The sequence below is a fragment of the Centropristis striata genome, chromosome 5 (genome assembly GCF_030273125.1).
Source record: "Centropristis striata isolate RG_2023a ecotype Rhode Island chromosome 5, C.striata_1.0, whole genome shotgun sequence".
NCBI lineage: Eukaryota > Metazoa > Chordata > Actinopteri > Perciformes > Serranidae > Centropristis > Centropristis striata.
In genome coordinates this window covers 22,431,638-22,454,322 of record NC_081521.1, presented here as the reverse complement: position 1 = coordinate 22,454,322, position 22,685 = coordinate 22,431,638, and the positions used below count along the sequence as shown (strand labels likewise).

The 22,685-nt window shown below is 44.6% G+C and overlaps 1 protein-coding gene across 3 annotated transcripts in view; it reads right to left on the bottom strand.

Annotated features, from left to right (window-relative positions):
- rerea (arginine-glutamic acid dipeptide (RE) repeats a) overlaps positions 1 to 22,685 on the bottom strand; it is a 140,230-nt gene that overhangs the window by 67,266 nt on the left and 50,279 nt on the right. For all 3 annotated transcript variants that reach the window (XM_059332409.1, XM_059332410.1, XM_059332408.1), the window contains 2 exons: positions 15,870 to 16,380; positions 6,853 to 6,923 (listed from right to left, as the gene is read on the bottom strand). In XM_059332409.1, the coding sequence (XP_059188392.1) occupies positions 6,853 to 6,923; positions 15,870 to 16,236 (438 nt within the window). In that variant the 5' untranslated portion in view covers positions 16,237 to 16,380. The remainder of the gene's footprint in view (positions 1 to 6,852; positions 6,924 to 15,869; positions 16,381 to 22,685) is intronic.

Sequence of the window (22,685 nt, the reverse complement as noted above, 5' to 3'; positions counted from 1 at the left end):
AGATGCCCTTGTCAAAGCTGTTTCCTCACAGAACGGCAGACACTTAAGACAGCCACACACACATTTTGTGAAAGGCTGCACCTCCACATGTTCATGTCTGTAAAATGTACCAGCTCGCTTAAAGCAGCTGAGTGGACCATGGAATGAAAGGGAGAGCTGAGGATCACACACACTCGCACACATGCACACGCGCACACATACAAAATTGCCCCTAATGAGGGTAGCGCCCCTCTCTCAAGAGATGGCAGCGGCTGCTGCTCTACTCGATAAATATTAACAAGAAGTGCGACTGATGGCGGTGCTCACTGATCCATAATTGCATTTCAAAATGTTCGATGGGGGTGGGGTGGAGGGTGGTCGTGAAGGGAGAAATGGGAAGATAAAGAAGAGGGAACACAGCCTTCTAGGCAGCGACAAGAGACAAGTGATGCATGTCTAGTCAACCTTCTACTATCATCTCGATGGCTCAGCACCAATAAAACTCTTTTCAGTGAAAGAAACGCAGAAAGGTTGTGCATTACAGTCTGACGTGCCTCCTTTCATTGACTCGCTGCTGCGTGCATCACAGAGCACTTTGACGCTGAGGCTTTACATAAAGGGAGAAATCTGTTGAGGGATCAGAAGAACTCCACTTACCAATGTCGCATTGTACATTAAGTGATTTTTTTTTTGCATGGACCTAAATATGTGTGGACAAGCTAGCTGCAAGCTAATTAGCTTGTGGATCTCATTGTTAAGCTAATTCTCAGCACTTTGGATTCCATTAGGGCTCTACTCAGGGTCCACAGAAAACCTAATAACTGCTCGTGTTAAGCATCCGTATTTATGCACATATATTTGCATCTTTATCACACATTTTTAATTACTGAATGGGTGGCATTTTGCAAGGCTGTATGATAAGCACCAGCTAAAACCATCAGGAAACATTTTGTGAGATACAATTAACATTTGGTGTGTACATGTGTGTGTAGTGGAGGTGTACACATGTTGTTTACATGACAACTGGGAAAGCTATGCTGTTATATCCATCCAACACAAACATGCATCTGAAATCACATGTAACCACACATGACCTGGTGGTTATACACTGAGAACTATGGATGAAACAAGTAATCAATGGGGGTGATCACATCAAGTTTACCGTTTATAATACAATTTCTATTTCTTGATTGTATTTAAAAACACTTGCACTTCATAATAAGTAGTTAGAAATTACTGCAGGGAGAATTTGGTGTTTTGTGCATTAAAAAACATGAGTGCAAATTATATTATAGTCCTAAAAATAATTGTACCATGTTGCAATGTTATGTTAAAATGTAGAAAATGATAAACTGCTGTTTTTAATTAATAATTTTTAAGAAATCTGCCTATTAAGTGTGTTGGATTTTCCATTAACATGTTTTAAGATCATCAATGAGGTAACATCTTTTCACAAGCATCAGAAATGTTTCACTATCACAAGAAGATAATGTGTTAAATAGTTTCTAAGTGTAAATGACTGACAACTGCAATTCATTTTTAACAGTTAAATACAGAGCCAACACTCAATTTGACATATAATTTAATACTGCTTCCTTTGAGATAAGTAGTAGGGTGTAACTAAAGATTAGTTTCATTGATGATTAATCTGTTGATTTTTTTTCTCAAATAATTAGTTGCTGGTCAATAAAATGTCAAAAAAACAAAACATTGGAAAATAGATGTCAAAAAGGATCAAAGGAAAAAATAAACATTCACATTTAAATAAGCTGGATTCAGAGAATCTTTAGTTAAAACTTAACTCTAAAAATGATAAAAGACTATCAGAATGGTTGGTGGTTAATTTCATAGCTGCAGCTGTACAGCTATGAGAGAGTAAATATGAGTAAAGGGCCATATGAAACAACACAAACTAGAAATCTACCCTCTATCCTTACTAATTAGGCATCCAGAGGTCACATGACCCCACATGAACAAATCTTGCAAATGAGATTTAAGGCCGGACCCTAATCAATAAGAGCTAAGGTTTACAGGCAATTCATTTTTCTTTCCAAGCACACTTCTTTTGTTTTAAAACATCCCGTCAATTAGATTGACACACATCAATTACTTTCAATTACACATACATGTACAAAGTGCAGCCCTGGAAGCCTGAACAAACACACCCCATCACTGCGTGTTTTCACCAGACACACACATGTGAAGGCAAAAACCTGATTCGTCACAGATTAGCTTGTCCACATCGCACAGCGCAAACAGAGCGTGCTCAACCTGGAGATGGCTATAGCCATAGCAGTACGCACAAACACAAAGTATACTGGATATATGACAAAAATCCCTCATCCTTTTAAGCTGATCAGGCCTGCAACATATGAGCTGGACTCCTGGCAAGATAATTGCATTGTACATGGCATGTAATTAAATGTCCATAAGCAGGGAGATCCAGGAGTAGAGTTGAGATGTGTGTGTGTGTGTGTGTGTGTGTGTGCGTGTGTGCGCGCGTGTGTGTGTGTGTGCGTGTGAGACAGAGACTGCATGCATGCGGTGTGTGTGTTGGCGTACTGGGCTCCTCAATCCCACGTTCCCGGGGGGAAAACGCTGCAATCACTCCATTTGCAAAAGAGGGAGGGGGAGACAGGGATGCTGGGGGAAAACAGAGGGAGTAAGAGAGCGGGATGAGAGGGAGGGAGGAAGGAAGGAAGGAAGGGAGGACGGAACACAGCTGACTTGGCCAATAACAGCAAATGAGGTTAGATACAAGCAGAGAGGGAGGCAGGGGGGGTCAATGAGCGTCGAGGACATGGACACAATGACTAGAACATGGGCTGGGAGGAGCGAGGGAGGGAGGTGAGTGACAGCAGATAAAGAGGAGTGGGGACAAGGGGGGAATGAAGTGTAGAAACAGACAGATGAGAGAGCGAGAGGGAGAGAAATGGAGACGGAGGAGACAATCGAGGAAAGAAAAGCAGGATGGATTGGTGAAGCCAGGGTCAATGGGCAGATAGGGCTGCAGATTGTTCACAGCTCAGTCGCTGTCAGATGGCGTATTGTCTCTTCTCACATAGATATATATATATATAAACACAAACTGCATGATCCGAATTTGAATTCCATGTAAACACAGTGAAAAACATACAACGTATATACACAAACACACAGGGGTCGACCGGCTCACTGCATTACTCTCATCAAATATAGATGGTAAACACATCACAAGGTCATGGCACTGGGTGAAACTGAAACTAGCCCTTGTGGGAAAACACACTGGTGGATTCTTGGCCCCAAAGTGACCTAATTGATCGCATCAGCGGGAATAAAGAGACAGATTTATAAAAAAAAAACATCTTCCTTAATCAGACCTCAACACTTCACAAATTGCCTTTATGTTTATGTTTCAGGTTTATCTGCTTGTTTGCCACTCTAATTCATTTGCACATTAATTTGTGATGTTGAAGTGAGTCAAACTTTTCGCCCCCACAGTCAAACAGCTCATTTGCTTTGCTGTTGTCTCTAAAATATATGCTTGTGTGCGAGTAAACGCACCAGTGCACATGTCATGCTGCGCTGTCTGGTTCCACTTCTGATTGTAACAGAAACATTTAAATCTTAGCAATGTAACAAATATTAAAAATGTATTTATTTTGAGGGTTTGCTATTTGCTGTCCCCATTCCACTGATGGCAACAAGAGGCCAATAAAGGGTAAGCGATTTCCTGCTATTTCACTTAAATACACATTTTATGTTAACTTGTTCTATCATGTATTTCTACCATAGTGCCATTTGTTTATTGCCGAGATTTGTTTTAATTTCATCTTGTACATTTCGTGAACCATTTTTATTATTGTTATTCAATTTGACTGTTTTCCAGTTATCCTAACATGAGCTTGGAAGACAATTAATAATTGACTAGTTGTATGTCAATATCTTTTTTCCCCTCCTGCTTTTGTTTAATACCTCTAACAGTTAAAATGGCCTCCTACTGGTCACCTCTGTATCTGGGCAGACATTTTAAGACGAAGGCAGGAGGCTGAAATCTATACGGCTGGATCAATATGTCACATAGGTTACAGTGGGCACCACAGCTGCCACTGTTGTGTAAACAAACGAGGGAAATTGATGTGAAAATGTTCGAAATGACCCCAATAATGCTGCAGAATGGATTTTTTTTTTGCATGCGTTATTGCTGAATGACTGGACTGTATGTGAGAGAAGCAACAAGGAAGCACACCTTCATCCAGAAAGACTATTCTCAGAATCACAACGAGAGAAAGAAAGATATAGAGACACAGAGAGGCGGACTTCAATCCTTGTTCTTCCCCACGCAGGAGAGATTGATGGCTGCATTCAGGATTTCTACACAGCACTAATTGGATTCACAGGTCATTAGATAAAGTACACGAGTGAGACTGTTACAGCCTAAAGACTGAAGGAGGAGAGAGAGACTGGAAAAAGGAGAAGGGTGCGAGACAGGCAATATTGATGAGGTTGTTTGGTTCAGGACCAATGAAATTTCCTCCCCCTCTGCTGAGCCTCCAAAGCTCTGTTCCCCCACACAGAGGGGGGGGTGATCGATAATTCGTGCGTCAAGAAAAAGAAGCGGGGGTCGGAGACAGAGGCAGGGAGGGATGAGAGGATAGGAAATAAAGAGAATGAGTTGATGTCTAATGCGCGGTTCACTTACATGGATCTCAAATTGCCTGTTGTCTCTCCTTTTCAATATATTGTGGCAAGAGGAGGAAATGAGATTACACTGACCATTATGTCTCACAAAAGAGTAGAATGAGTGGATTCATTTTCTCCCAAAGGCACAAGTCTGTGCCCCAGTTTGGAGAGCAGGGTGACAGGGTGGATTTTAGGTTGGCCGGCTAGATGTGCAATTACAACCAAAATCAGTCTAGTGTAGTAAAGAGAGGTTATGAGTTTCCAATGTAGCAAGCATAATGCCAATCATTTGTGATTTGTAGCCCGGCAACAAAGTGATCTCATTGAAAAAACGCTGTACTTGTTAAGAGAGCCAGCGGGGCTTGTTGTTTTAACATAGGAGGACAAGGGTACAGTCTGCTCAAACACATACAGGCATGCAGATGGCTGTTCATTAATTACAGATGGATTGGAGGGGTGGGGGTGGGGTGGTGGGGTAGTAACAGAGAGAGAGAGACTCAGAGAGAGAAAAGAGAGAGAGGGGTCAGCTAATGGAGCCAGTATTCTCTCCTTCCCTGGACAATTACCTCTGTCTGCCCCAGACCTCTTCTGGCGCTCTTAATCAAGGTGCAGGTGCGTGGGTTTTTGTGTGCATATGTGTATGCGCATGTGCATGCACGCAGAGGGGTTCCTGCCGTCCTCAGCACTCTCTAGCAACAATCCGATTAAAGCCCTGCTGCTGTGGGGCCTGGCTGTCCTCCCCTCTGCGAGGCCTCCAGCTCACCTTAAAAAACCCTTCTACACACAACAACTGCCCTTCACACACAAAAGTATTCACACATGAAAGTGCCCACACACCTACACCAAATGCATACTCACACACATATATGTATGCATACACACACCAGTCCACCTTTTCTAATAGTTGTGTGTGTGTGGCCTCACAGCTGACCTCCCATCATCACCCTGGCTGTTGGCAGCCATTACTTTGGCCCCCTGGGGCCTGGCCGCCCCTCACTGAGTCCTCTGCACTCTGCTTAGACAACCAATCTGTTAAAAGACAGGCAATGCTCGCTCCAGCAGGGTGAGATGCTGCTTTCATTTGGCAATACAGACCCATCAATTACATATCCAGTAGTATTTGCACATTAAATGGCAACAAAATGTGTTCTGCTTTTCCATTCATGGCAGTTGGAAACCGTACAAAGGACCAATTAAAAACAACTGATTTTGCACTTTGACCAGCAAACTTCCAGAGCCAAAAGAAACACTTGTTTGGTTGCCATGACCTCTGGGAAATAAAAATCCCACATGGAGTCATTCATTACTCGACGCGTTAAAACACCCAGTTTGATAATGCAGCACATTAAGATGATTGTTTTTCTCTAAAGATACTCTGAATGGCTTGTCAATAGCTGTGCAGCGTCATTAAAGTCGACTAGAGTGTAGCAAACTGTCTAACCACACCTCCTTAAACCATGAGGTTACATCCTTTTTCATCAGCATGAACAAAGACACATCTATCAGCTGAACTCAAATACAACTTCCCCTTGAGCAAACAGAGAGAATGCACTGTGGGAAAATCAATTTGTCTGTGTGTGTGTGTGTGTGTGTGTGTGTGTGATACATTTTAGGTGTCCTGTTGCAGCGAAAACAATCGCCACTTCACTAAACCGACTCAGCCTGATGAATCAGCCATTCTCAGTAGCAAATTAAAAACTAATTTCTTTCTTTATTCAGCAAAAGAGGCAATTTGGCCGCATTAGGTTGTAAAAAAATCAATTGAAAACTGGTGACGGTCTCCTTCATTAAATCAATTAAGTGCATCGACAAACATCTTTATTCCCATTACAAGCATTATTACACTGCCAGTGGATCGCAAAGGTGGTTAATATTCGAGCCTGATTCTCGGAGAGATTTTTATTTTCCACATGACCCTAAAAGACAAACCTCAGCATACAAACTGATAATAAACTGTATTTCACTATGGTTTGTATTTAGCCCTCTTCAGCCTACCACAGTGGTAATAAAATGTGCAACTCTGCACCTATATCTATATCTATATATTAGGGTGCACACAATGACATCTTCTGGCATTTCTTCTCACGCCGAACAACAGTAGTTTGTTTTCCAGCTTGCGACACAGGAGGGGCGGATTAGTGGTGAACCGCAGGCCAGTTCGAGGACGCAAGGACATAAAACAGGACAGACAGGAAGTGAAAATGTACTCACCAGCTTGAAATCCTGAATGCTACAAATGAAGTAAGGAGTGTTGGGCCGCCGACTCTCAATGTACACACAATCTGCAAGCGAGAGCAAGGAGAAAATAAGTGAGTTTTAAAAGAAGATGTTCACACTTCCCAAAGCTTTCATGTTTTTATGCAGCCAGACTCAGTAATATATTATTTTGGGTGCTGTTACCTCTGCTGAAAAGACATTTTTCTCCTTGAGTCAAATTCAATTGGAATGCGAGTAATAGGATTAAGGACTTTTGGAGCGCTACAAGGTTGCCTTTCCAAAGCAAACATTACGCCCAAGGGGAATTATGTTATTGTTCCACTCCATTTATACACCAGTGAGTAATACTGGCTTTAACCCCATTCCACCCCCCAGTCATCACTGTAACACATTCCTACAAAATGACAACTTCTGTCAGTGCACCTACATGTGTCCAGTTAACTTTGGGTTAGCTTAGCTGTCAAACAAAAAGAAAGAAATTCACCTTCTGTCTCACGTTTTAAATTGTTGCCAAATTACATAACCTTCACACGTGTTAAAAGCAGCCCCCTCATATTGTGTACGAGGAGGTGGCCCTCGCAGACTGTGCTGTTAAATTGAATGTGACTAGTGGTATGGCCAGGTCGTGAACCCTCATCTCCTTAACAAAAACATTCACGCTGCAGAGGACAAAAACACACAGCCACTTCTGTGGAGAAGAAAAGGAGGAGGGAGGCAGGGAGGGAGGGAGGGAGGAGGGGGACACGGCTAATGGTTACTGCAAAGCCTGGCACAGTACTTTCCAGAAACAGCCAAGGGTTAGAATTATTATAGGGAAAAGAGATTTGAATCCACAAAAGGCAAATTAGCATAATAGTCACCTTTTGCTTTTAGCTGAAACACAAAACCAGGAGTGTGATCAAACAGAGGAAAAAAAAGAATTGATTTATTTGGATTTAAATAATAACCTGTAAAAGACAGTCCTTGCTTGCTCAACGGGCAAAGCAATCAAAAGCCAGTGACACTTAATTGATCGAAAAAACACATCACACACTGAAAATTGACCTTCTATTCAGATGGAAGCAATGCAACAAGCACTTTGACTGCTCCCAAGGCTGGTTCTGCCTGCTGTTATGTGCAATGGAGCGGAGCACTCTTGCTTACATTAACTAACACACACACACACACACACACACACACACACACACACACACACACACACACACACACACACACACACACACACACACACACACACACACACACACACACACACACACACACACACACACACACACACACACACACACACACACACACACACACACACACACACACACACACACACACACACACACACACACACGAAGAAGGACACAGCTCTTTCAGCTTTGATTTATAAAAGAAAAAAAGGCGCCATAGGTAACGCCCCACAGGCTTTGCGGTCAACACACAGAGGGACCTTCTCTGGCATTATGTTATAAAAAAGTGGACACAACATGATTAACATGTTATTATGATTGAACTAATGGAGCGGCTGGTGCCTGACAGGTTGTGAGCAATTTATCAGGAGGAAACAAATATGGCAACGGGATTGTTTCATTCCAAATATTAAAGGATTTCTTTGTTTATATAAGTGATTGTCATGATGAAACACCACATTATAATGAAAATCAAGCCTTTTTCCGCAAGGACTATATCTGAATTGAAGATATTCCTAACCTTACAAACATAACTTTTACAAGTTTCAAGACTTACTTCCAACCCTGTACAAACTGCTTGGGCTCATTTTCACCGCAGCACATGCTGAGCTGTTCTATGCTAAAGCCACATTTTCCCTAACAAAAGATGAGCGGCTACCTTTTTTCCGTGACTGACAGTAGCATCGTGTGTTATTTATTTGTTTGTGTCAACAGAGTTATCGATCTGGCTGTGGTTTATCTTACCGCTTGCAGAGGAAAAGAGGGGTGGCGAAGATATTAAATGGCTCTGACACCCAAGATACCATTTGTAGAGGGGTTGGTGTGTACGAGTGTGTCCGTGACATCATGGGCTTTGTTTTTTTGAGAGGCTCTGTGTGTGTGTGTGTGTGTGTGTGTGTGTGTGTGTGTGTGTGTGTGTGTGTGTGTGTGTGTGTGTGTGTGTGTGTGTGTGTGTGTGTGTGTGTGTGTGTGTGTGTGTGTGTGTGTAACCCCAGGGTGGGCTTGTTATCTGCTCTGGGCTGAATGAGCTGTTCTAAGAGGGGGGGGGGGGTTTATCGCCCTCGCTGGCTCTGAGTGACGCATTATATCTCTCTCACTGCTGCCCTCTTCTCGCTTTTCCCCTGTCCCTCCTTTTCTCCCTCCTCTACACCATCCCTGGAAGTCATTTACAAGATAACATGAATGAAAATATCCATCAGTGCTATTGTGTGATCTGTGAGCAACACAGTATGTGTGTGTGTGTTGAGAGACGGAGAGAAGCGGGTGGAGGAGGGAGCCAGAGGGAGGGAGTGTGGGGGGAGGGCCGAGAACAAAAGAGACTAATCTGAATGAGATGACATGTTTCGGAGGAGTCAAATCGGGGGAATTAGGGTTTAGTGTCCCTTCACCTCGTCGGCACATTCATTTAGAGGGGCCAGATCTCCGTGTCTACACCCCAGAGCACATCAACAGGCATAAAGAACAGACAGCGAGAGCGAAAAAGATAGGTGGTGGGAAAAAAAAGAGACAGGGATCTAGTTTAATCATTCACAGACAGCAAGCGAGTCTATTCTTCGAACGTCAAAAGCACATTTTGAATTCATCCTGGGCACTAAAAGTCGACTACCTCAAGGGCATTTCTCTGAGAGCGACTATAGCAGGATTCTCAATGAATGTGAAAGTTAAAACCCAGTTAATGCTTCGGACTCTGCCGTTTGAACGAAAAAGGAGGCAACGGCGCTCAGGGAGGTTGGAGGGGCAGAGGGGGGGCTGTCGAAGCCGGCCACTCGGTTCCTCCGGGGTCTGCCTGGCTTGTTAAACATTCCTGCCATTTTGTGCATTTGGAAGTGGGTCTCCTCGCTCAAGTGGAGAAGTGGAAAGGGGAGGGACGAGAGTTTTAGCCGTGGCGGGGGTCTATGTGGGGGGATGGGCAGCTTTTTTAGGGATGAAGTGTGTGCTTGCTGGATGGATGTAGCCTTCGCTGTAGGAGGGAGAACCACAGCAGGGCCTTTGTAGTAGAAAGCTCTGACTCCCTCCTCGGCCTTTAAGTTTAACTTCTTCTACTCGCCTCTACCCAACATTGCACTGCCGACCGCCACGCCACCCAGACAGATACAGAGCAAGAGAAAGTTCAATATTTTGACACTGGGAGATAATCATGAAGCTACCGAGTGCAGCTTCTCAGACCCTAGCACTTCACTGAAACCTGATCCTGCCGGTCACTGTTTCTCCAATTACATTGTCACTGCTGAGCTCAAGCGACGGAATATTCATTGTTATAACCTCGTGACACACACACACATATACACAGCAATTTTCTCAGCTGTAGCTCATTGTTCAGCCAGCCATTCTCTTATGGCTGCCAAGCATGTCTAATCTAAAACACACCTAGCCTAAGTGAAAGAGCCGTGTCCTACTCTCTCTCTGTATCAAGCAAATAAGATGCTGTTTAATTTGCTGCAGCGTTTCAGCAGAGGGGAGGGGGGAGTGCTTAGATAATATCAAGCTTGGCTTTCTTTTACGAGCCGCCAACAATGGAAAAGTCACATTGTGAACACAGTCCTATATGCCAATGTTTTGTAAACAGTGATGGGAGGGGGGGTGGTTGGTGCTGTGGAATGAGATCAGCTAAACACAACAAGAATATGAGCATATTTTAGGATACAAGGCAGGCTTATTAAATCAAGAAGAGCATTTGTTTGAGCCTTGCTTGCACCTGCATTGTTAAAAGGGGTGCTCTGAGAGAACACACACACACACACACACACACACACACACACACACCAGAGCAGAGCAGAGCATGGCTTTAGTAAAGCTTCCCCCCTTGAGTGTACTGATCCTAAAATTAAATAGCACAAGGAATGCAATAATGGAACCACAGGGGTGTGAGGGGACAAGAGGGCCAAGAGAGACAGAGAGCTTGAGAGAAAAGAGAGACTGGTGTTATTACTGATCCAGCACAGACCACAGCGCCTCTGCAACGGAGACCAGCTGATGACCAAGGCTGCCTTGTGCCACTTCCTGCTGGGCTGGTCCCAGTGGGGTGGCGTAACAGGCAGGCGAGGCCTGGAGGCGCAAAGGAGGACACTTTGATTCTTCCCCAACTTTCCTTCCTCTCTCCTCACCAACAAGCCCAACAACTCTCTCTTCTTCTCACTGGAAAAGCAGTGGGAAATACCTGGCAAGCGATACCATCAGCTCTCTACAATAGGGCAGGCCTACAGCTGACTGAGCTCCTAGGGGAGAACAGAGGCTCTTTGACAACATCCCCCACCCCTCCCTACACCCTCCTCCTCTCCTTTCCCTCTCGGCTAGCCCACGCTTTCTCATTTAGCAGTCGGCAGGTGGTTGGATTTCACTAAAAAGCCCTTTTCCCAGAGTCTCTAGCGTGGGGAGAGATGGGAGAGCAGAGAGGGCTTTTTAAAAATAGATCTGTTCAGTTAGCGACAGGCTACAGATTCACACTGCTATGTTTCAATATAAGATGACTCCAAGGGCTTGTCCCTCATGTTAGCCTGACTGGAAAAAGCAAACTGATCGACAGCTAGCCTTTGTAGCGCAGGGGATATGCTATGCTAATCGAGCTCTAGCCTACGGTGTCTTGGCTCTAGAATAACAGATCTAACACATACTGAACCACATTATACAGGCTTCTCCAGAGAGTCCGGACTGAAAACATAATTCATATGTGTTGTGTTGCTATAAAGCATAATTTACTCAGAATCAATATCTATCTGAAAAGAGGCACTTAAGCACAAAGACAACTGGCAGTGCAAATTTAGATAGATTATAGGTAGGTAGGCACTTTACATTGCATTACATTATAATGCCGATTTCCATTTTTTTAATAAACTAAATTATACATTTTCTATATTAGTTACTGTTAGTTACTATTAGTTATTAGTTATACTGATATTTAAATATCAGTTTATAACTGATTATATATATATATATATATATATATATAAAACTGAAGAGACTTAGAAAGTGCTTTCTAATGTGAATCTGCTGCATCTGGTCAATATCTGACATGGTTAATAAATGTCAGGATTTGCGCCGATACGGACATTGTGCATCATTAGCAGTAATGATGATATACATTAAATACTACATGAATAAAATTACAGCCGACATGTATGAAAGAAAGAAAAACTGAAGCTGTAGCAAACAAAAAGAACATGGCAGGTTTGTGTGACTGCCAACAGTTGGTCCTCCTGAGTTTGAAGAAAGGAGGAGGGAGGGAGGCCTGGTTATCCAGCTCTACATGTGTGTGTCAGACATACTCCTGCTGCACAGCTTACTGTGTGTGCACATGACACACACTCTCCCCAGGGCTCTATGGTGGCTGCGACAAGAAGCGCCAGCTGTCCACATCAACAACTCCCCCAACACTCATACACACAAGGTGTTTTTCTCAGACTTCCTACAATCTCTCTGTATTATCATACACTGCACTCATTACACAAACCTATCACTTTTTAGGAAGAAATTACTGAATCTAATCAAAGCTCGTCTTAATTGTCTTTAAACTCAATGTGCAGGCTGTGGCAGCCATGTTGTGTGACATACAGCGAGGTAGAAGGGCAGAAGGAGTGGAGGGGGGCAGGTGGTTTCCATTAGCTCTCTCCATTTTAAACAGAGCAGCCAGCCAGTCAGTTAGGAAGGAAGGAGACATGCTATGGCAGCCAGCCGCCTGCAGCGCCAAGCAGAGTCCTGCTGCAGTGGAGAGAAGGGATGAGCAATGTGGATAGTACTGTGTAAGTGTATGTGTATTTGACTGAGCCTGTGTGTTAGAGGAGTGTGCTTGTCAGAGATAGGAACCGTGTCTATGACTGTTAAAAGCATGCCTTGTATGAGTGTTAGTGTGTGTATGTATATGTGTCACAGTACACTTGTGAGTGTGCAGAAATACTGGTTATCAGTGTACTGTGTATGTGTGTGTACTGACACGTTTTTTGTGTGTCTCTGTGCTTCTAGGGTGTCTCCTATTGATCCCCCCATGGCAGTGTGTATAATCTCCAGAGAGAGGATCTATAATCTGGGGTGGGGGGGTGGACGAGTGTAGAGAACAGGCTCTGGAGGTGTCTGGCCGGGCCTGGGGAAGTGGGGAGAGCTCAGCCACAGGGCACAGATCGATTAGGCATGTCTGTTTGCACTGCATCAGGCTGTTCACCCCAGCAGCCGACCATACCAATGGCCCGGGACAGAGTCCCCTTGGCCACCACCACTGACACACTCCTCCGTCCTTTTTAAACAGCAGCAGAGCTACAGTTAGCTGCAGGCCCACCTACTGGCCGATTGCACTTCTCCTTCCCCATCCAATCGATGCGCACTAAGCCGCCTGAACCCATCTTCAAGGGATATAAAGGCTGAGCAGAGAGATTGGAAGGTGGCTGCAGATTGGGAGTGTGTAGACGGTTTCAATACTAGCTTACCTGTTATTTCTTATGTGATGACATGGGCCTGAATGTTTCTAAAGCTCCCCGTGACAAAAGCAATCAAAACAGTATTTTGGTTCACAATTTCTTTCCGATTCTGCACTGCTTTCCATCACCGACGTCTTCCCTCTCCCCATGTCTGGGGCGGTGCAAATCCCTCTCCAGGGGTGGTTAGTTTTACATATTGTGTGTCACTAGACGGCTATAAAGGGATTTAACATTTAGTAAAGCATAATCCATTGCAGGCTTTGTGCCTGCCTAAGCTGCACACATCAAATCTGATTGCAAGAAGGCTGCTACCAATGACCAAGCAGGAGTAAAATACGCACAGTGCACACACACACGCACGCACGCACGCACGCACGCACACACGCGCACGCACACACGCGCACGCACACACACACGCGCACGCACACACACACGCGCACGCACACACACACACACACACACACACACACACACACACACACACACACACACACACACACACACACACACACACACACACACACACACACACACACACACACACACACACACACACACACACACACAGGGGTTATCACTTGAACAATGAGCAGAGGAGACAGCAGGAGGTCAGTTGCTGAGGAGGAGGATCTTCTACGTTGACAAAAGGAGGTAAATTACAAACTAGTGTACAGGAGCTGGGGCCACCCACTACTATATTCTGGCTCATCCCTAATCTAAACCAATTTAACAGCTCCAGTCTTTGTTTTGGGAGCAGGTTGCGACACTCAAGCCGCTTTAGACCTGTCAACCTAATTGAAGGAGAAGACAGGAAACATAAATATTCCCCATCAACCAGACACTGGCTGCGCTGTGCGCTCAGATGTGGAAATATAAATATTCGGCAGGACTAATCCACTGAGACGGTCGACTTTGTTTATATGCCTTTTGAATGTTTCATTGATGTGACTGACTGCTTCCGTTTTTTTCATCCCGCCTCTCTCCCCCTCCACCCCCCTTCTCTGCATGGTTAACTATGAGACAAAGCACCGGTGCTCTCTCTATTAAACATGAAATGCGGCGCAAAAAATGCTTCAATGGAGTGCGTTGTTGAGAGTCAGAAAGACAGAAATAGTGAGCAAAAACAAGATTTGGGTTCAGTGTGACTGCTTGCTTGACGACCTCCACTGATACCAGTGCAGAGATAATTGAGCCAACAAGATTACGCAGCTAGACGGAAAGTGTAGGGTGGGGAGGTCTAGCTGTTTCCCTGCACCTACTTGAAGTCATCTCTTTAGTAGCAGAAAAGAGGAGAGCTGAGTGTTGTGTGGATGTGTGTATGAGTAGGTAGTTGGAGAAGAAAATAACCTAACACACTGGCTGTAATTCCCTACATCTTACTATTAAGTACCCAGGCAATGTGGGCCAACCCCCCAGCACACTACTTGACCTTTTGCTAGCTGCTAGATAAACGAAAAGACACAGCGACTATGATTTAGTTGCAATGCGGAAAGCAGAGTGAGACCCCACGCACGCACACACGCACGCACCTAGCTACCCTGGCTTCTCTCCGACAGTCAGTGTTGACATTCACTCCTCTAATACAACCAATTTCTAAACAGTAGGTGAAAGAGAGGCCATGTTTACAGCTGCGGAAAAGGTTGATTCTCTTTTTAGCCTCATGCATCAGACGTAATAAAGACACTGTACCGCGGCTCAAACGTCTCTCCAGGAAACTAGAGTACCTTTTGGCCCCAGCGGAGATAACATACTTTCAGTGAGTCAGATGGTGTTGGGATGAAATCATTATCATGGCTGTCGTCACTATCACATCATCTAGTGAAGCACCACTTTGCTTTATTGACTTAGGCCAAGACAAAGCACAGAGTGGGTCAACTTGGAATTGATTGTATGATGCATTGGCCTCTAGCCTGAAGGAGTACTTCTGCTGCGAGAGAGTCGCTTCTCTGGAGAATCTGCATTCCCTGAGCAGCTTACAGCAATAGAAATGGCTGTTTCTTTAAGATCCAAGAAATGAGTCATTGATTATTTAAAAATGTGTCTTAAATCCTTTAAAAAAGCTTCATATCTCATCACGCAGTGACCAAGACAAAAAAACAATGAAAAGAGGTAATTCTAGGGTTTTTAAACCTGAGCCTTATGTTTACATATTTTGTTGTATTAAGTACAAATGGGGACAAAAATGTTTGGAATTGGAATTGGTTTGTGACAATATGACTAGCTCAGAATTCACAAATCAGCCTGATTGCATTAAAGAGCAGCACGGTTTTTGGACCCTGTTCGGACCTGATGCGATGCTATGATTGGTCAGTCTGCTTTCAAGGGCGGAACTTAGCAATGGGTCGATTGTTTAATGAAGATAAACATGTTGACTGCAGTTGGTCACCCTGCTGACACAATTAGATTAGCCATGAATAGGACTTACCTCCAGGTCTGTAAACAACATCGTCTTCTGTGATGAAGGACGTGATTTCTCCGTTCTCTGTGCGCTCATAGCGTGACTTCTTCTTAGGCATCTTCTTCTTGCCCTTCTTGCCGGCCTCCTCGGCCGTGCCACTTCCTCCACCTGTGCTGCCATTGTCGTTGTCCTCATCTTCACTGTGTTCGCTTTCTGCATAGTTCTTGGCCCCGCCCTCCAGCGTACAGCTGCGTCGGGGCCTGGAGCTCTCGCTCTCACGGTCGCCCCGGTCCCCGTCCTGCCGGCGGGATTTCCCGGCCTCTCTCTTGTCTCGGTCCCTATCTCTGTCCCTGTCCCGCTCTTTCTCCCTCTCCTTCTCTTTGTCGGCCGTCATGATACGCCACGTGCCTTCCTCAGTCCTCTCACGGCTGGGCCTCCGTGAAAGGTAGACTGTGAGCCTGGGCTTCAGTCTTCTGAATTTACCAGTCAAATCCAGGGAAAATTTGGCCACACCAACAACCCCAGTGTTTCAGAAAAGCTGTGGACAAAAGAAAAAATAATAATTAGCATAACTATATGCCAACAACAATTATCCTTACAGTAAAGAAGCTACATTTTTCAAAGTAAAAATGGCTGTTTTGTGCTGGAGGAGATCTTTTGTGGGTGAGAAATACAAGAATAGTTCCTAGAGATCAGGCAGCTGTGCTGACTCTTCTCAACATCACAGTAATTGTTGGCACTCCCTGCACAACCATGTATACTCTGGAGAGCACTGAGTAGCTTTATCAAAGAACAGAACCTCGTAGCTTTCTGCTCAGACATATTTCCATTCTTTCAGAGAGGCAGTAAAACAGAGTTATTAAAGGGTAAAAGAATGGAAAAACAGAAAGTGAGAAAAGTAGAATAACAAGTGCTGCATGCACAGTATTTGTAACACAATAAGCTTGAGGGAAGTCGTAACTGAATAAGCATGAAGAGGTGGTGCTGCATTGAGGATGAGGCCAGCAGCCAATAGAATTCCTCAGAGATAATGTGTCGAGGGGCTTTTCGGCACAAGACTCTGCTTGTCGTTTGCAATGCCACGGGAGATACACAGCATAAAACTCAATGACAGAGTTAACTGGCTAGCTTCTCTGCAGACCATCTGTGATGACACCAGGCTCAATTTTACTCATCTGTGTTTGCCTGTGTGTGTGCCTGTGTGTGCCTGTGTGTGTGTGCGTGTGTGTGCCTGTGTGTGTGTGCGTGTGTGTGTGTGTATACACTCTGGTTTACTGGACTGCACCCCACCCCAACCCTCTGCCCTGGCTGACAGTCACCACTGTGTTAATGTGAAGTGACAGCTCTGGAGGGAAGAACACAGCAATCCACTGGGTAAGGAAAGGGAGAGGAGAGAGGCAGAGCCAGTCATTTACCATGCCCAGTCCACTGCCATTTTCAGCTCTCGTCCTTCACTCAAAAAGGAACCCAGCTACTACTTTCTCATGCCATAATGAAATCCTCCATAAACAGTGAAGTGGGCAAAGCTGAAGCAGCACGCTGTCTGCACCACACTGCCCCTACACACTGCGCCTACAAAGGAGGCTTCTCATTTACTGCCAGTGTTTACCCCTCCACCCCCACCGCAACAAATTAACTAGAAATAGTTATTACAGCCCCCAGAGGGATCAGACCAGGCAATCAGCACCCGCGTTACCATGGTGGTGATGGCAGGGTGGGAGAGGGAGAGTGAAAAAGGAGGAGGAGTAGAGATAGGGCCAGGTAAAGCGACCCAGCTTCGAGTGAAGATTATACGGCATGTCTGCGAGTGAATGTGCATTCATTGAGAGGGCTAGAAAGAATGTGAGGTGAAGAATAGAAGGAAGGAGGAAGGTGGAAGAAAGGATTTTGGCACACACACACACACACACACACAATGAAGCGTGTTTGACAACGGCGCTCTTCAGCAGCGGGTGCTGTCATCTCGTGAGCAGACACCAACTGACAGGGCAGCTGCTCTTGTCGTCGGCTTCAACACAAACACCGGGCCTGATTAAACCGCAGCCTCGTCACAGCCCCATTAATCACCTAATGATGAGTTACCACGGCGACCACTGGGCTGCCAGCATATACACACAAGAACACATTAGTGCACACACAGGACGCGAGGGCTCGGGAGAGTTATAACGCGCATGTGCGTGCAAGGACACACGCACCAACTAGGATACACACCTCAGCTGGTGTGCCAAAATACATACTGTGACCTCTCCTGTGTCCATATCCAGCAGCATGTCTTCGAGGTGTGAGGAACATGAAAACATTGATGAAGGTACCATTTGATAGCACAGCTCTAATCCTGGGAGCTGCCAGAATCTGTGTATGAGCTAAGCACCTCTCTTCTCCTCTAATCAGTAACATAAGCCTCTTCCACTGAGAGCACGAGGACCCTGAACTGTTGCAAATGGAGGGCTGGCCCGCTCTCCTTTGATGTTATGGGCGCTATAAGCCTCTATAAGTATCTTTACAATCTATGTGCGTTTAGTTTACATCTGGATACACTTTACACAACTGCCTCATTCCAAACTACGCGTCTCCAATTACCTTGCCAGCGTTAACATAATTGTATTTATTTTAAAAATTCCTTCCTTTTAATTTTGTTCAAACTGTTTAGGGCCCGACCAATTTTTGAGACAGACACCGAATTTACAATTGTTAAGTGGGCAGATTACTGATATGACGGCAGTTTTGGAAGTTAAATGAAAATAGACCTTTTCTATATGCGCCAATATGACTATGCAAAGGTGCTCAGGAGGCGGTTTTCTTAAACAAATAACTTACAATAACAGCTGAATAGTACTGAATGTTCAGCATCAGTCAATTTCTGACCAATTAAATAAAGAATAAATAAAAAAACAGCCTCATGATGCAATTTCTAAATCACCCCAAGCAACATTTTCTACATTTTATGTTCTGTAAAAGAGGTTTTCATATCTGAAAACATATCCGCAGATACAGATAGATACTGATATGTCTGTGATAGGCCGACATCGGTCGATTAAATTGTTCAGGCTCTAGAGCTTTTACTAGTCAATTAACAACATGTTCAAGCGTCTATGGTTTATTTTCCTGGCACATCAGTGGCTGCAGTTTGATGCAGATAAAAGAGCAATTTCAAGTTGAACAAACTGAGTGAGTATAAAAGGGAGTGAGTCAGTGTGAAGTGAAGTAGTACCACTATGGCAATGAAAAGTCATAATGTATTGATGGCTGACAGGGAAGAGAAAAGAGAAAGTGAGACAGAGAGAGAAAGCGAGGGGGAAAGCTCTCCACCCACAACCCAGGAAACAAAGTGGTTAGTAGAAAGCAGCGCTGGCTGCCTGGCCGATGAATAACACTGTGAGGGGGCAGGTGAGGCTTGGAGCTATTACACATCAATCACTGGGCCAGGACCCTTTGAAAGATACCAGCTGTCTTAATGGAAAAGAGAAGGAGGGGGTAGTGGCTGGAGACGGGTTGAGGGGGTCCCAGCTAACGTCACCTAATCCACCATTTACATTACTGCAATGGAGTCAAGGGCTAGCAGCCAGCGGGGCCCGGCTCAAATACATTTCTCTTTTCCGAGCCTGTTTAAATGAGACCTCTGGCCTGAAAAACCACACAGTTTGTGGCTCGATTAACACATCATCCCCCACAATGGCCACACAGCAGGTTTCTGTTACTAAACACAGCTTTTTTCCCTCGCTCGTTCTCTTTTTCTCCCGAACAGCCTTTTAAAAAGCCATGTTTTATTCATTCCAATCACTCCCACATTTACCCAAATCCATGCTCATCTCTGTAGCTTTAATCAAAACCTGTCTAAGGATAAACATCCAAATTATCACGCTTTGCTTGAGTACCTATACAGCTGTAGGGTTTTTTTTTATCTCGCCAAATTTTAGTAATTGATTATCTTGGATTATAAATTTGCAAGAGCTGGACATTTATTCACACAGTGTTTTATAAGAACAAATAATAGAGAAACTACTACATTTAAATGCAAAATAGAATCTAACAACAACATAACCAGCACAGTGATCCACTCAGTTTTGGGAGAGGACTGAAAAAGTCATTCATGGCGTATTCAATTGGAGAATTATGAAGTAGCAAAATGTGATTGGCAAGGATTTAGGGCCGGCTTTGCAAAGGGATTGAATGAAATACTCGCATGAATACAGATTAGAGGAGAACAATGTTAGCATGAATATACACAGGGTTATTAACAATGAGGGCAACTCAAATTGATCCGAATAAACCAGCCAGATCCTCAGCAGTGCACGGATCCTTGCTGTGGTGATGTTGAGCTGCAGCAGGTTTTCGTCAGCTCCAATCCATTACTCAGTGCGATCTAATCTAAGCTGCCATCCAAGCCCCCTAGAAACAACAGCACAATGAAAGGCTCAGCTGGAGGCAAGGGGTAGGCCACTTCATAAGGGATTCTCTGTGGTCTCTGCACGCTGCCTGCTTTGTCTTACCTGGTGCAATCATGGCTTGCTTTATTCTCGGAGGCCCGCTCTGTTTTAGTTCACATTGGCAGGGCAAAGACACTTGTCTGCTCCACTTGTTTTTCAATTCACTGATGAGTAACCACATCTTTTTTTTTCTCCCCCTCTGCTAAAGCTGTGTTCACAAAGGCTCTATTTTTAGACGGGCATCCGGGGTTAGTTTAGTAGGTAAAAGCCATGCTCGAGAAAAGATAGCTTGGGGCTTTCCAACATCAACATTTAAACCTGCCTTGAGACTCTTGGTAAAAAGGCAAAGCACTGCTGCGCAAGAACAGATTCTCATGCACATTAACACTGTGTGCAACAATAAAACTATCACTGTCTGACTTAAGACTTAAGACTTAAGACAATTTAAAAAAAATCTCCCTGGGCTAGCAATAGCAATGCTTACCTTCTTTCTGTAATCAAAACAGACACCCACTAAGTCAAACATATTCTCTGTCCAACAGTCCGCAGGTACTTTCAGCCACGACCACGAGGATCAGACTGTGTGCTCCACAGGGTCTAAGCCTCTACTCCATCTCTAAAGGAAGGCTAAATCCTCCTCTATTCCCTGTTTGTGTGCTCTCTGCAAGGGCTCCAAATGGCCCTGAGGGGGCCGCTCCACAACCCAGGATGTCCATTATCTGCAGGGTCTGTGAGCAGGACTTCATTTCGCAGCCTAATACCAGCTACTTCAAGTCACCGTCCCTCTCAGTCTGCCACGTTCGTCTGGCTGGAGCAAAGCTGAAGGCCATTTCAGCTTTCAGCTCTGACTGCTCGCCAGGCATCATGTTTAGACACAGCTCCTGAGGGAAATGCCAGGGTTGACCATTGTCACCCTTCACCTTCCCTCTAAATGAGGCGCTCTTGAGAAATGTAATCGTGAGCAGGCCAGTAAAGGACCTCTCCCAATGTGTCATTTGATAAGAGACGCAGGAGAATGTGAGGTATGTGGCGGCCGACAGCACTATCGTGAATGTGGCTCTTAATTGAGTTTTCCCTATAGATCTGTGGGCTGCTTTTTTTGCAGTGTGAATAGAGTGCCTGATTTGAAAGGATTTTAGTATCTCTTACCTCTGGAGAGGCACTGACAATTCAATTTTTTTGGTGAATTATACTGTTGTAATGGAAATTTACCCAAAGGTAAAGCTGGGGTCAGGAGAGGCATAAATAGGCACTGGGGACACATTCCAGCCTGACTTGCACTAAAAGAATATTTGTATCATATGTATCTTCAAACATTTATCTCTATAAAATGGAGCAGAGCTGTAGCAGGAGGAGGAGGCAGTGAGTTACATGACATTTTCTCAATCAGATGTATGTAGAAAAAAAGATTTACTAGAAGAGAAAAAAACTGTGATTTTGTCGTCTGTTAGAATGAAAGGACTCTTGAGATTTTAATATTTGAGCACTCAATCATGCACCACTTGCACTGATATTCTGCAATCAAACATCCCCACTCTTCCTCCCAGATCTGACTATCAGCTTAACGATCCTATCCGTCACTTCAACTCCAACTGGTAGTCTAAATGAGCGTGGGTGAGGAGGAAATGTATTCATATGGCTGCCCTACATCCTCCAGCTACTCTAATCGCTATGCCACACAGAGTGACGTGCCAACACAGAGGAAAAACTAACATAAATAGATTAGAGTGACAGATAAGACAGCTCTGAGGTTTCAGACTGACAGCACGGGCCGACAGGGGCACCGAAGGATGTCTTCAAGAACAGTTCCCAAAAACAAAGCCATTAGGTCAGTACACAAAACCATTTTTCCGCCTAAATTATTTAGCTGTGTGGTGGCAAACCCTCCTCTATCCTCGAGCAGATGGTCGAGGGAGGAGGGGGGACAATCCATCCATTCAACGTCTTATAATGATCCCAGCCAAAAAACACCTCCACCTCTAGATACCACAGGATGGTATTACCTCTAATTAGCAAAGGCTATTATTTCATATGCAAACGCCTCTCCTCTAACCACCAACCGCCAACCCAACCAGCCATCACGATTAACTGCTGTTAGAAAATAAATGCAACAAAGGGTTCTACGCATAACACCCCCCCTTTTGTTTGTTACCCTCCGTGCTAATTTCAGCATTCCTCTCTAAACACGGCTATAACTCATGAGTGTAAGAACTGTAAATAGACAGTGAACGTTCTTCAGTTGGAGATGTGTTTGTTCAAGGAAAAGGACGGCTTTAGAAAGCAGTCGGCGGGGGAGGTGACTAGAGGAGTGGAATATTCAGTGTAGCATTGAGCCTTGTCATCCACCATCTCAGTGGTGCAGGCCAGTGATCCTAGGCAGAGGGGAAAGCACCCTCTGCAGTGCGCACAGGGAGAA